The sequence below is a fragment of the Bos javanicus genome, chromosome 15 (genome assembly GCF_032452875.1).
Source record: "Bos javanicus breed banteng chromosome 15, ARS-OSU_banteng_1.0, whole genome shotgun sequence".
Classification (NCBI taxonomy): Eukaryota; Metazoa; Chordata; class Mammalia; order Artiodactyla; family Bovidae; genus Bos; species Bos javanicus.
In genome coordinates this window covers 83292901-83308029 of record NC_083882.1, presented here as the reverse complement: position 1 = coordinate 83308029, position 15129 = coordinate 83292901, and the positions used below count along the sequence as shown (strand labels likewise).

At 52.8% G+C, this 15129-nt stretch overlaps 1 protein-coding gene across 1 annotated transcript in view; it reads left to right on the top strand.

The window, feature by feature from the left end:
• OSBP (oxysterol binding protein) overlaps window positions 1-15129 on the top strand; it is a 29174-nt gene that overhangs the window by 8904 nt on the left and 5141 nt on the right. Inside the window, exons 4-10 of the mRNA XM_061381614.1 lie at window positions 4600-4795; window positions 5135-5237; window positions 5543-5597; window positions 5779-5910; window positions 10210-10455; window positions 10723-10843; window positions 14973-15076. Coding sequence (XP_061237598.1) covers window positions 4600-4795; window positions 5135-5237; window positions 5543-5597; window positions 5779-5910; window positions 10210-10455; window positions 10723-10843; window positions 14973-15076 — 957 coding nt within the window. The remainder of the gene's footprint in view (window positions 1-4599; window positions 4796-5134; window positions 5238-5542; window positions 5598-5778; window positions 5911-10209; window positions 10456-10722; window positions 10844-14972; window positions 15077-15129) is intronic.

Below are 15129 nucleotides of genomic sequence, written 5' to 3'. Positions count from 1 at the left end.
GTTCTTTGAGATTTCCTTTGGAGTCTGACCCCTGCTTTGCTAGTGCATGCTGGCCTGCAGTGTGGTAAGTGGGGGGCTGGGTCAGGTATTACTGAGAACCTTGGAATCTGGGTGAGTCTCACCTTTAGTCTTTGAGAGGTGAGAGAGCTCTAGGTGATAGAGCTTTCCTGGTGGCTCAGCTGGTAAAGAGTCTGCCTGCAATGCAGGAGACACGGGTTTGATCCCTGGGTCCGGAAGATCCCTGGAGAAGGAAATAGCAACTAACTCCAGTATTCTTGCCTGGAGAATCCCATGGACAGGAGCCTGGTGGGCTACAGCCTATGGGATTGCAAATAGTCAGACACAAGTGAGCAACTAATAATTCAGCACACTTCCAGGTGATGAGATGACATAATCAACCTTGGGCACTTTTTTTCAAAAGAAGGGACCAGAGCTTCTGTCCCCTTGTGACTTGTAGCTCGGGTGACTGTCATGGGTCTGTGGGATGCTTCGGCTGCTTGGAGGCAGGGCTCCAGGTAAACCCAAAGCGCCACTGGCCCTGGTGATGTGGGGCAGATACGGGGGGATAGGTATGGAATGAGTACACAGTCTGTAAACAGTGCCGCGCTTCCTCTGCTGGAGACCGACCCTCACCTGGCAGGTTGTGTTAGTCAGCTTCCAGGTAGGAACACGAGAGCATAGTTCTCAAGGCACGTGAGAATCTGTGAGAAAGGACTTACACGGTGGTGCTTTTGTTTCCTGTCTACTTAAATGGGAGGAACTTAGCACTTCCTGATAGCTCAGCTGGTAAAGGATCTGCCTGCAATGCAGGAGACCCGGGTTTGATTCCTGGGTCGGGAAGATCCCCTGGAGAAGGGAAAGGCTTCCCACTCCAGTATTCTTGGGCTTCCCGTATGGCTCAGCTGGTAAAGAATCTGCCTGCAATTCAGGAAACCTGGGTTGGGAAGATCCCCTGGAGGAGGGCATTGCAACCCACTCCAGTGTCCTGGCCTGGAGAGCTCCATGGACTCAGCCCACGGGGTGGGAAAGACCTGGACACAACTAAGCTACTTTCACACTGCCTTCAGTAGGGCCAGATTTCTTCCCTGTTGAAGAAGTGATGATGAGGCTTCTGTTTAGAACTAGTTTAGTGCGTGCGGCTCTCAGAGATCGAAAGTCTTTTCCTCTGACCAAGGGAAGTTTTACTTTCCTGCATTTAAAACCCCATAATAGAAGCTATTTTCGTGCCCTGTTCTGAAACACTGAACACTCTTCCGTGCTCTGACTCACACAGAGGCGAAGAGGGAAGCTGTTCTGTCCATTTAGGGGTTGGGGGCAGGTCAGCGCCTCCCAGCAGCACCAGTGCACGTTCTGCGCTCCAGCGAGGGCACCTTTGTCTCTGACGTCCGGTCCTGTGCTCTTTCCAGACTCTTCCACCTCTCGGTGCCTGCTTTTCTGGTCCTCCTGTGATCAGGAAAACTCATGAATCGTACAGGGCGTTTAATCAATAGTACATAAATGTAGTATGAAATAGAACAGCTTAGGAGACAAATGTCTGTTGCCTTTTATCCAAGTCTGCAGAAGGCAATGGCACCCCACTCCAGTAGTCTTGCCTGGAAAATCCCATGGACGGAGGAGCCTGGTGGACTGCAGTCCATGGGTTGCGAAGAGTCGGACACGACTGAGCAACTTCATTTTCACTTTTCACTTTCATGCATTGGAGAAGGAAATGGCAACCCACTCCAGTGTTCTTGCCTGGAGAATCCCAGGGATGGGGGAGCCTGGTGGGCTGCTGTCTATGGGGTTGGACAGAGTTGGACATGGCTGAAGTGACTTAGCAGCAGCAGCAGCTCCCATGACAATTTTTTTTCTACTATGATAAATATTTGCTACATAAAACACCTCTTGATTTAAAAATGTCTCATAAAACTGAAACTTTATCTTGAACTTTTTTCTTGAAAATATGCTTGTCTTTGTTCCTGGGGAGAATTCTTTTTCCCTGAGTTCTAGGTGTCCAGAGCTTGTGTCCGCTCTCACTCTGTTCTCCAGAGTGCACTGTCTTCGCCCCTTCTGTAGCCGGTCACTGCTGGGAAGGCGTGTTTTCAATCCGTGTGTTGTTCCCTAGGGGATAGTGGCAAGGCCTGAGAAGCGCTGTGAGCGCATCACGTCTCAAAACAGGCAGTGTCAGTGCAAAGGAAGAGTGCGTGAGTTTCGCTCAGCTGCCTGCTTGCTTAGGATACAGCTTTTCTTGCTGCCAGAGCAAGTCTCTAAGCAGGCGAGTGAATCTGGCCCTGTGTTAGTGTATCCATTTTCTACTTCAGTGAACACGGTTGAGCACCTTCTGTGTTCTAGGCCCGGTGCTAGAGGATATGGCCGTGGTCCCTGCCCTCGGGGAGATTACTCTCTGTTTAGGGGCCGAGAGTTGAGCAGATGATTATGGAGTGTGCTGAGCGCCCCGACAGATGTGGGCACAGGCTGCTGTACTATAATCCTTGGGGGTGTCAAGCTCAGACCGGGAGGATTTGAGAAGGTAACACTTCAACTAAATGCTGGAAGACCTGAGAGAGTCTTCCTGTGAAAAAAAGGCACCCCTGATTCGGGGCCGAGGAGCCCAGTGGCCCCAGTTAACCGTCTCTATAGCTTGGGGTGCCTCCTTCCTCTGTGACTCCAGTTCCTTTTCTGTAAGTGGCGATGGTCCTGCTCTTGGGGTGTGGAAAGGCTTTCATGAGCTCATGGGTGTCGAGAGGTGGGCACAGTGCCCGGCATGCCGTCTCCTCTTGCTGACCAAGTTGTCGCTGGTCTTGGGATGCGGGTGAGGGCGCGCAGCCCTGGTGTGCATCGCTGCCCAGCTGCCCAGCGTCTTCGGGGAGCCTCTCCGGTGGAGGAGGAAGCTGAGAGAAGGCTGAAGAGGCGCTCAGGTGGGCGGGGACACTGTGTGTGCAGATCCCACATGGGCTTGGCAGGGGTGGGTTAGGAGGGGATGAGACCGACTTTGGTGCAGGCGTAACTGTAGTCATGATCGCCTTGTTGAGTGATGACTCTGAGCCGGGTCTTGCTGAGAGCTTTCCCTGTTCCTGTTGATCGACGCTGTGAGAGTGCTGCGGTGGTCATTCTTGTTTCACAGATGAGGACGGCGAGGCGCTTCTCGGTTCAGTCAGTTGCTAAAGAGTCCAGTTAGACAGCGGGATGGAGCTGTGACGACCCAGGGTATGTTCTCCGTGCCGCCTCGAGTACGGAGTTTGGAAAGAAGTGTGAAGATCCCAGCAGTATCAAAGAACAGTCCGTAGGCTCTGATCGTTGGACTTGGGGAGGGAGGAAGACTCAGAATCCAGGAAGCCCCTTGCTTCTCTGCCAACGAGAAGATGCCTAGTCGGAAAGCGAGCCTGCTAATGTTGAGCTTACTTTGAGCTTTCTGGTAGGCAGTTGGGTAGTCTGATCTGCAGTTCCCTGAGCACAAAGCTGGAGTTCCCGACTCCATAGGCCTTAGTCCATAGATCAGGGTTGAAACCATGGCAGCAGATACTCTATTTACCTTTTAGTTTCTCTTTAACATTGTCTAGACTTTTAAGCTTCCATTGCTTCCTTTCTCCATTTATTTATTAAGCAAACTTTATGGACTCCCACTGTGTACAAAGCAGCCAAGTTAGGAGCTGGAGATAAGCATGTGAATAAGCTATAAATGGTATCTTCAAGTCACTCACGATCCATCTGGAGAGAAAGTCACGATCGGATGCTGTGGATGCTGAGAAATAGAAATATGTGCCAAGTGCTGCAGTAGCAGAGGAGAGCCTGGCTCCTTTGGGCTTGGGGGGCAAGGGGTGTCACGGAGAAGTAACTTTGCCATAGGTCTCAAAGAATAAGGAGCGCTTAGCCAAGTAGAGGAAGGGGGCGGAGGGCATCCTAGGCCGCGCGAACAGCACAGGCCCCGTCCGCCGGAGATCTGGCGGAGATCTGCGTGTCTGAGAAGGGTGCGCGGCCGGGGGCTCCGTGGCGGGGCGGGGCCGCCGGGGCCCTGTGCGTCCGCAGCCAGCCGTCCGGCCTGGGTCTGGAACCCACGCGGAGCCTGGGGCGGGACTGAGCGCGGTCGGGTTTGTGTTCTGTCTCGAGGTCACATAGGCGTTGGCTTTTTGAGGTCTGTGGTTCTCTTAGGGACCGAGATAGAAACCAAGGAAGTTCCTCGTGTTCCGGGTCATGCGGCTCAGGCTCAGGTGCCGTCGGCGTTGAGTTCCTCCGCGGGCGGCGGCTTGAGTGTGGTCAGGAATGGGTCGAAAGCCACACCCGGCGCCCCATGCCTTCTCTCCGCTCCGGGTCAGCCGGCCTCCTCTCGAGCAGCCCCCGGTCTGGGTTTGCTGCTCAGCAGGCACCCGTGTGGTCCTCGCGACCAGGAGAGTACTAAGCCACCGTGACAGCCACACTGGCGGTTTTCTGTGTCTTTCCTGCGTGGACCTTGGTTGTGCCACGGAGCTGGCTGTCCCCGACACTGCCGTGACAGGGAAGGCCGTTCACTGTGCTTCGCTGGCTCGGGCTCCCAGAGTGAGCTTACTCCGCGGGCGTCCAGAGGCAGGGGGGACTCTGACTGGTCGAGCTGAGGGGACCCACGAGCGCTTTGTCTCCATACAGGCCTGCAGAGATTTCCTCCTGCTGGCCCAGACCCACAGTAAGAAGTGGCAGAAGTCCCTGCAGTACGAGAGGGACCAGCGCATCCGCCTGGAGGAGACCCTGGAGCAGCTGGCAAAGCAGCACAACCACCTGGAGAGGGCCTTCCGGGGGGCCACGGTGCTGCCCGCAGGCGCGCCCGGCGCCGGCCCCGGCAAAGGTGGGGGGCCGGGGGGCTCGGGGGGGCGTTCAACCAGCCAGCAGCGCTGGCTCCAGCAAAGGTGGGCGGCTCGGGGGGCTTGGGGTGGGGGGCGTCTGACCGGCCAGCGGCGCCGGCTCTGGCAAAGGTGGGGGGCTGGGGGGCGGGGGGCGTCCGACCGGCCAGGGGCCTCGCAAGGCGGACAGAGCAGCCCCGGGTCTCACGCGAGCAGGGATTCAGCCCTGTGTGTCTCCTGCTGCCCTTGTTCCCATGTGTGTGGTTCGTGTTTAGAAGGTCTGCCTGCCAGGTTTCAATAAATGTAGCAAAGTGAACGAACGCGGCTTGTCCCCCTCCCGGCAGATCAGTCCTGCTCTGGCAAAGGAGACCTGAGTGATGAAGACGACGAGAACGAGTTTTTTGATGCCCCTGAGATCATCACTGTGCCCGAGAACTTGGGCCACAAGTGAGTCCGGCTTGACTGCCGTCCCCTGGCCCAGCCATGAAAGGCAGGACGTGTTTCAGTGGGGATATCCTGGTTGTTGCCCAAGGCCTGGACTCTTTGCCCTAAGTACCTGGGAGAGCGTCTGTCTTTACGTGAGCAGCTTCTCCAGAGACGCTTATTCCTACGCACGCTTTTCTACCTGTCGTCTCTTGGCCACTCGTGAATAAGTTTGTGCAGTGTCCTTAGTGTTCTGCTCTGTGAAGACGTGGCGAGGACCACCGTCTAGTTCTGATCTTTATTCTCATCCCCGTTTCCCGCCCGTGTAGACGCACCGGCAGCAACATCAGCGGAGCCAGCAGTGACATCAGCCTCGATGAACAGGTACCTCACCTGGGGTGATGAGCAGGGGCGGAGTGAGTGTGTTCCCAGGGTGTGCTTGTAAAGCATGAAGAGGAACAGGAGACACTGACTTTTTGTTTTTTAGCATGGGGGAAGGGAGGCCTAGAAATCCTGGGTTTTCTGTTCTCTGCGGGTCCCTGAATGTCTTTGTGTTTATGCTTAGTACAAGCACCAGCTGGAGGAGACCAAGAAGGAGAAGCGGACGCGGATACCTTACAAGCCGAACTACAGCCTAAACCTGTGGAGCATCATGAAGAACTGCATCGGCAAAGAGCTCTCCAAGATCCCCATGCCGGTGAGGGTCTCACACGCCGGGGCCCCTCAGGCCCGGGGGTGCTGCCGGGACGGCCCTGCCCTCCCGCACGGCCGCCTGCGGCGTGACCCGTGTTATCCGTACTGTCATAGACCATCGCCTAGGACCAGGGGCCTCGATTTCGGCTAGGTTCCTGGTATGCTTCCAGATCAGCGAGAATCAGATGCGTTGTTCAGAAGCAGTGATTTATGAGCAGATTCCTAGGCCAGATGTGCTGGGGCCGTGCAGAGATAAATTCAGCATCGTTTCCGTTTTCACGAACCGTGTAGTTCAAGAGACAGGCGCGAAGACAGGTAGAGGACATCGCTTTCTGTGACCGTCTGGTGGGCAGTGCTGCATGCACAGAGGCTTGGGGAGCGCAAAGCAGGGCAGTTGATTCCAGGCAGGAAGCCCGGGCCCATCTGCGGGGGAGGATGTCCCTGCCTCCCATCAGGCCCATTTCCTGTCTGTCCAGAGTGCTTTAGAAGGGGATGGGTTTAGGATTGCAAACGTCCTGTCGCCGCTTCCCTGGGAATCCTTTGCTCGCTGCTCCCTGCTCTGAGTGGAGCCCAGCTCCCTCGGGCCTTGCCCTCCCCCCAGGGAAGTGCAGGCAGTGTGCCCACGGGGGGAGCCACCTCAGGTCTGCACCGGCTCCTCCGTTTGCCCCCCGCGGCATCTGCCCATGCTACTCTCTCTGCCTGCACTTCCCTCAGCTCCCACCGCCCTCGCCACTCTGCTGTTACCCTGGCTGGTGCCTGTTCTTCAGGAGCTGACTGCAGAGCCCTGCGTCAGCCCCCTTCACTCAGGCGTCCCGTCAGGGCGAGCCGTCTCAGCCCTATGTTCCAGCAAGTGCCCCCGTTTATTTCTGGGCAGTGGGTTTCACTTCCTCTTTCATTCCCCGAGCATTTACTGGCGGCCAAGCTGCCCGGGGCTGATTCAGTTAGGTATAGGTTCAGTTTAACGAGTCCAAAATATGTTGGTTTAGACCACGGGTCAGCGGACGGTGGCCTTGGGGCAAATCTCGCTGCCCTCTGCACAGCTCACAAGCCAGGCATCGTTTTCATATTTGTAAATGGTTGGAAAATGTCAAAAAGAGGCTAATATTTTGTTATCTGAAAATTATATACAGTTTAGATGTCAGTGTCCTGGCGGTTTTATTGGAACACAGTAAACGCTCATTCACGTACCGATTGTCTGTGGCTGCTGTCCTCCTAGAACAGCAGTACTGAGTAGGTGTGACAGAGGCCATATGGCCCTCACAGCCCACATATTTACTGTCTGGCCTCTCACAGAAAAAGCTGGCCTGTAAATATGAGCTTCAGTCACCATCATGCTGGAGTCCAGAAGCAGGTGGTCGGGTTCTGGTCGATGCTCCTGCTGCTGTGACCAGGCTCACCCTGGCCCGTGGCCCTGCCCCGTGCTGCCCCGTGGCCTCAGTTCCTGGGTGCTGGGTGGCTGCTGCAGCCCTGGCCCTCAGGGGGAGAGGAGACGGCACGCCTGCCTTTTCGGGGTGCTTCCTGCAAACTGCGCGAACCATCCCTTTCAGTCTCTTTATTTACTCTGAGCTCAGTTACATGGCCTCAGCTAGCTGGAGATCACGACTTCTGTTTTTGGTGGTGTGGCTGATATGAGAACTAGGGATTCCGCTGCCTGTGGACGAAGGGGAGAGTGGAGTGTGGGGGGCTGCAGGTTCTGCCCGCGCGCCGTCCGGAGACAGAGGCTCCTGGCCGCTCAGGGCCTATGGAGCAGTGAGTGGTTCCGCCTCCCGTGGACAGCGCTCTGCCCAGACCATCTTACCAGCCTTCATACCCCTGATGCATAGCAGGGCCTGGCACGTGTATATCATTCAGCAAATGTGAGTCTTGGAAAACAAATAGATTTGTCTGTAAGCGTGTAGGACTTTTGGTAGAAAAAGACTCCTCTGCAGACCAGAAGGGCCGTGAGTAGGCACGGTGCAGAGAAACATAAAAGAATTGGTTCACAGGGTGGGGCGGGGGTCTTGAAAAGAAGCCCCACTTTTTTAGCCCAGCGCCCTAAGGAAGTGGTAGGAAAGGGGGCTGGAAAGGCCAGTCATCGCCGTGGAAGTTCAGTTCCTGCTCAGAGGAGCATCCACGTCCAGGTGGCCCCCGTCCACCTCGGTTCCTGCTGGTGCTGCTGCAGCCTGGCCCTCACCCCTCACCTGCCTGTGCCGAGTCACAGGAGCTGAGCCCCTGGGCGGTTTCTTCCTCGTCTGTGGGCTGTGCCGGCCCCGGATGCCCCGGGCGAGGCCCTAGAAGGCGTCTGGAGTGGGCGGGAGGAGGGAGCCACCCCAGGGTGCTCCCCGCGGCTGCGTCCTCCTGGGCCACGCTCCCGCTGGACGGGCCCAGAGGCCTCAGGTCCTGCACGGGCTCCTGCCTCTGTGTGCAGTGACCCCGTGCGTCCCTCGGTCCCTGCAGCCTGCCGAGGGCTTCCTGCTGCTGTCTCTGGGCTGTCTCTTACGCTGCCCTGCCCTCCATCAACCGTGTCGCTAATGCCCGCTCCCTTCCACTTCGAAGTCTCAGATTTCTCTGTCCCCCGTGAGGCCTCTGAGTGGTAAAAAAGACCAGGAGGGAAAGCCTGCCTGCTCTCGGGGACGCTGTGGGTCCTGGCATAGCTCTCGGGGGCAGAGCCGTGCGTGTGATGAGTGGTGATGACCTGAGGATGTGCCGTCCCCGCCCCACTTTGCCCAAAACGTATGGAAGTGTGACTGCACGTCGGCTGCAGCTCAGCCCCTGAGAGGTTTTGTCTGCGTAGTTAATCAGTGCTCGCTTTTGAAAGACCTGGAGGCTTCACGCTCTGCCCGTCCACTTTCCCTCCGTGTGCACTTTTCTCATCACACCGCTCTCCTCTCCGTGGACAAGGTGGCGCTGGAGTGTGGTACTTGAAGACTTTTAGTTGAGGCATGGTAGATCGTCCTTCCCCATTGGGAAAGTTTCACAGAAAAATGCTTGGTTTATTTTTTGGGAAAAAACAGGCCCTTTTAAAAAATGTATAAATGCATAGAAAAAATATGAAACTATTAAGGATAGTTATATTTGGGTGATGGTATTTCAAGTAGATTTTTTTTTCCTTTAAACTTTGTTTCTCTAAGTGTCATAGTGGAAATTACAAGATATTTCGTAATTGGCAGGACAGTAAATATTAGGGTAGTATGTGACTCACAGAGAGTGGCGGGCAGAAGGTTGGATAAAAGTGCAGAAAAAGACAGGAAAAGAGGTGGGAGTCTAGGAAGAAAAGTGTCATTGTTGCTTGTTTCAGTAACCAAAACGGTGCTTTCGGTCAGCTTCATCCAGTACAAAGGGCGTTTTTTCCTTCCTTCTTCTCTTCTCTGGACTCAGAACTTGAGCTGCTGGTTTTCAGGCTTGTTTAGCTGTGCTGCTGACTAAACAGCGTTATGGGCTAACCTGGGAACCTCACCTCTTTTGATAATAAGTTTTTAAATAGAAAGTCATGATATGTTCCAAACAGTCAACCTAGAAGCTGACTCTTTGGGGTGGGGAGAACAAAGTCTCTTCTGCTCACTTCTCTGCCCCCAGTGGGTTGTGTAGGGCCTGGCACCCATGAATCTGTGGCGTGCGTGGACACCTTCTCCCGAGAGAGGCACACACAGACACACGCTCGCTTCATCCTGTAGTCTAGTGTCCTCAAGTTGGCTCTTAAACGTGAAGACAGGAGCACGCAGAGCCCTTTCCCTGCCCCTGGTGTGAACACTCCCGGTCCAGAAATGCAGCTGTGCAGCCTGAGAGAAGGCAGCACCGGGCCTGACGGGGCACTGAATTGAGTCCAGTGATGGCCAGGTGTGGAGCGGAAGCTGGCCCCTGTAGCGTGCTCCCCGTCAGGACTGCCTGCTCCTGGACTCCGCTAGCTTTCCTCTCCTCCTCAGAAGGGTTACATGCCCAGCCTCCTGTCTGGGTGTCCTTGTGCTCACGTCCTTCCCCTTTCATTGACTCATTTGATGCCTGTTTTATGAGTCTCCCGGGGCCAGGCATCCGGGGCTCTTGGATATGCAGTGCTGAACAAAAGAGGCATGGTTCCCATCTCAGCTTTCAGCTAGCAAATCAGTGCAGGTGGAGATTGCCCAGCCCCAGACTCGAGCAGCTCAGCGTGGAGAACAGGCGTTCTTTGGCGTAGAGCGTCCCCATGGAGCAGAGGCTGCTCTCCCCAGGGATCTGCTTTATCGTCTTGACGTCTCAGTGTGTGTCTCCACCTGCGGAGAAAGAAAAGAAGAAATGGTGTGGTGTGGCTGTGCAGGCAAGGCGTTTACATCTGCTCTTTTCCTGACAGGTGAACTTTAACGAGCCCTTGTCCATGCTTCAGCGCCTCACTGAAGACCTGGAGTACCACGAGCTGTTGGACCGGGCCGCCACGTGCGAGAACTCTCTAGAACAGCTCTGTTATGTTGCAGCTTTCACCGTGTCCTCCTACTCCACCACTGTCTTCCGCACCAGCAAGCCGTTCAACCCACTCCTCGGGGAGACCTTTGAGCTGGACCGGTTAGAGGAGAATGGCTACCGATCCCTCTGTGAGCAGGTGAAGGAGCCTCAGGACTGTAGCACGCTTCCTGTTGCAGGAAGGGGGGGTTCGGGGGGTTGCTCCCCAACCTGGGTGTTAGTATTTGCAGAAATTCCAAGCCCCGTCACCCCAGACTGCCTTCCTTTCCTTCAGGACTTCAGCCCTGGAGGCCCCGGTGTTCACCTCCTGCTGTGGGCGTGCAACGTCCAGCGGGAATCTGGGGCGTGACTAGGCAGCATCTCCTCTCCTGACTGCCTGTTCATTTGCGCTCCCGGTCTCTTCCAGGTGAGCCACCATCCCCCCGCGGCTGCACACCATGCCGAGTCCAGAAACGGCTGGACGCTGCGGCAGGAGATCAAGATTACCAGCAAGTTTCGCGGCAAATACCTCTCCATTATGCCCCTCGGTAAGGCCTGCGCTTGGGTCAGGATTGGTGCTCCGGGAAGGAAAGCCGTTCTGGTGGAACGGAGGAGGTCGCTGGTTCCGGGGTGAATGAGGGCTGAGAGACTCTGTAGGGACACTCAGTCACAGGTTCTCTGTCTTCTTAGCTTACGTCTAATGCGTCTTTATTTGGGGGCGTCCCTGGTGGCTCAGATGGTGAAGAAACCGCCGGCAGCGCAGGGGAAGCAGGTTTGATCCTTGGGCCGGAAGATCTCCTGGAGAAGGAATGGCGGCCCACTCCAGTGTTCCTGCCGGAGGATCCCATGGGCTGAGAAGTCCATCGGGCCATAGGGAGTCGGACAGGACTGAGCGGCTAACGCTTTGACACTTCCTTTTACTTTTAAGTACTATTTTAGGATATACATTTCAGCTTGCATTTTAAAAATTCTGTCTTTAAACTGGTGGTGTTGCCTCTCATTCCCTAGCAGGCAGTTTCTCTCCATAGATCAGAACTCCTATGACTGCAAGGTTATATAGGTTTCCTGGTAGCCCCTCCCCCGCTCCACCAGAGGGGTTAGGTATCATTTATGTAACAGCTAAACTCCAGGTAAGGTGAAACTTTGTTTTAAAAGATCTTATTGGATTACAGGTTAATTTTGCACCAAGACCTAAAAGATCCCGCCTGGGAATAGGAATCCTAGTATGCCGCGTTAGCATGTCTGGACTTCAGGTTATTCAGAAAGTGTAGCAGGCTCTTGAATAACCTGAAGTTCAGCGAGAGGAGCCACGTTTGACCCTGTACGTGTTGAAGAGCGAGGGCTGGTCTGCAGGAAAAGAAACCCAGAGCAGATGGAGAGACCAAGTAGCCTGGAGACGGCTGGCAGTAGGCGCCTGAGCTCGTCTTTCAGGAGGCAGAGCTGCAGGGCTGGGCTGTTGCAGGACAGCTTTCTGCTGGCTCCACCCGCTTTCCCTCAGAAAACACACAGTGTAGCAGGCACAGTGCAAACTGGATGTGAGGAAAAAACCCAAGGATGTTGGAAGTGAAACTGAAGTGTTAACTTTATTGCTTCATGGTTAATATGCAAGAAATTGAACGAAGAGTTGACATAGTGACAGGAACCTGAGTACAGAGTATAAAGAGGGGTTTCCGGACGTTAGCCCCGAGGATGGCTGCACTTAATATTTTTCATCCGTGACTTGGAAGGAGAACTGTGCAGTGTCATTTTCACATGTTCAGGGATGTTCACCTCTCAGAGGGTAAATTGTTAAGCGATAGATGTCACTGGTGAAAGAAGTACAGACAGGGTTATAAACGAGACAGACAGAAGTCTGAGTCTTCTTGTAAAGTAGACTGAAAAGGTTAGAGTTCTTGCAATCTGGAAAAAAGAACGCTTCTAGAAAATGTAATTGATGTTTGCAAAATCATGAAGACTGTGGTAGAGGATAAATACGAGTCTACTCACCCACTCACTTTGGAATTGAGTGGCAGCTTGCAGTTTAAAGAGGTACACTTAAGTAAGACTCTTCTTTCACAGCTTGGAGTTCTCAAGCCTGAGGAGAGTCACAGCCTGAGACTGAACGGAGCCAGTGCTCAGCTTGTTGGTCTCTGTGGCAGTGACTGCTGGGCTCCACGTACCTTGAATTTGCTCCAGTGGCACTTGGGTCAAAAAATCCTCCTTTTGTATTTTATCCATTTTTCCAGTTTCTACTTTTTGCTTAGAGCGATTAATCCATCTATCTTTATTGATTAGGTAGGGTTTACATCTGCTGTTTTGGTATTTTGTTTCTGTAGATCTTACGTCTTTTTTGTTCCTCTGTTTGTCCATTACTTCCTTCTTTGTATTAAATAGGATTTTTCCAGTTTACCATTTTAATTCCCTGGTTGTTTCTTTTACTGTGGTTTTTAAAGATATTTTTGCTGTGGTTACCCTGGTATTAAAACCTTCTAATAACCTAGCTCAGATTAATACAGCGGAGTTTCTACAGTATAGGAAAACTTTGCCCTTGTATGGCTCCGTTACCTTCTCCCTCCTTCGTGCTTTTATTGTCATACAAACCATTTCTGTACATTGTAATTCCATCAACATTGTTTTATAACTGTTGCTTTACATAATTGTCTTTCAATGGTGGCTCAGATGATGAAGAATCTGCCTGTAATGCGGGAGACCCAGGTTCAATCCCTGGGTTGGGAAGATCCTCTGGAGAAGGGAATAGCTACCCACTCCAGTATTCCTGCCTGGAGAATTCCATGGACAGAGGAGCCTGGCGGGTGACAGTCCATGGGGTTGCAAAGACTCATACACGACTGAGTGACTCAGCACTTACTGGTCTCTTAATTTCTTGAGGTAGATTTAAGTTTCTGTCTCGTGTCTTTTCATTTCAGCCTGAAGGACTTCCTTGAGTGTTTCTTGAAGATGAGATCTGCTAACGATGCATTCTTTTGGCTTTGTTTTCTGGGAATGTCTTGCATTCTCCTGTGTTTGTGAAGGATGGTTTTGCTGGACAGGGCCTTCAGCCTCTCGGCTGTGTCCTGCTGCTGCCTCTGCCCCGTGGCTCTTCGGCCGCTCGCTCGCTCGCGCTGCGGCCACTCCTCTGTTCCTTGAGGGCATGGACGATTCTCTTTGACTCTTTCTCATTTGATTATGGTGGGTTTGTACGTGGTACTCTTTGAGTTGATCCTGCTTGGCATTCAGTGGACTTCTTGGATGTGTAGATGAGTGTTTTTTGTCAAACCTGGGGAATTTGGGGCCATTATTTCTTCAAGTGCTCCAACTGTTATCACCACTTCTGGCAGCTGTTGTGTTAAATAATTGCCTCTGATTGTTTTGATACTTGTCCCAGGAAAGAAGCTTTTTGAGGTGAGCTGGTGCTGAATCAGATCCAGTAAAGATCAGCCCTGTGAGTGGGACTTAACAGGGGACTACCAGACAGGTCAGATAATGACAGTACTTTGGAGCTGGGTTCTGGGGAGCTTCATGCCGCTCTACCCGCTCCGGTGTTTGCTGGCCTGCTAGCTGGTCTTCCTGGTTATCATGACGGTGAGGCTGCCGGTTTCCAAGGCTTCTGCTGAGCTGGGGAGAGGGTAGTAGGACAAGTTACAATGCCACACAGCTCATTTTGCTGCTGAGATTCAGCCCTTTTTCTTGAATAAATGCTTCTTGGATTACTGTAAGTCTTTGGTTAATTTCCAGAGTTACAAAGAAGTTGATTCAGATCACTTTTGCTGTCCAGGGGCCCAGCTGAGGCACCTCACTGGCAGACACCTCCAGGGCCCTCACGAGTAACAGAGACACTATCACTTGGGAAATTGCAAGGGTTTAAATGCTGGACAAAGACCAGACAAATTCTTTATTATACGACACAGGCTTACACAGCTAACGAGTGGTGGAGCCAGTGAACCAGTTCTGTCTGATTCTAGAGCCCTTGGTCTATCCACTACTCCTCTTTGTTTTTATTTTTTTATCTATTAAGGCTCAAAGGTAGGGACCCCCTAATGGTCCAGTGGCTGAAACTTGGCTTTCCAGTGCACTGGGTACGGCTTCAGTCCTGGTCTGGCAGCTACGATCCCACATGCCTCAAGGCCAAAAGACCAGCATGTAAAGCAGAAGCAGTTTTGTAAAAGATGCAGTAAAGACTTTTAAAAAAAATGCTAAAGGCTTATTTTTTTTAAAGGCCCATATATGGACCGGTGACTTGCCTAAAGTCACACAGCTAGTGACTCACAATGGGGCTTGTCCTCAGTACTGATCACCAACGTGCTCTTTGCCACAAGGCAATTTTTTTTCATGTTGGGATAGATTTGACCCGTTCTTGTTAATTTCGCTGCTAGTATGGCAGGCCCCGTTAGTGAAGACTGGGGTTTTGCTTCATTTTTATTTCTGTTGTTGCAGAATACTATTTGTCAGTTAAGTTGTACCAGTTGTTAGTGTTCATCATTGTTAATTATATTTTATTCATATTGAACAAGTTTAAAAATCTAGTGAAAGATTCAGTACTTTCAACATTTGTAAAGATTATAAGTCCTTTCTGATGTACTGTTTTCTTTTTAAAAGTAAGAAATATTGATAGAATAAAATCAACCCATCATTATTTCCAGCCAGCACGGGGCTGCTTTTCTAGCGTTGGGCTTAATGTGTGCCGCGCTCTGCTTCTAGGGAGCATCCACTGTATTTTCCATGCGAGTGGGCACCACTACACTTGGAAGAAAGTGACCACAACGGTGCACAACATCATCGTGGGCAAACTGTGGATTGACCAGGTGAGCAAGGGGCCTCTGCGTGCTTCTGAAGCCCAGAAGCGCCCTCGTGTCCA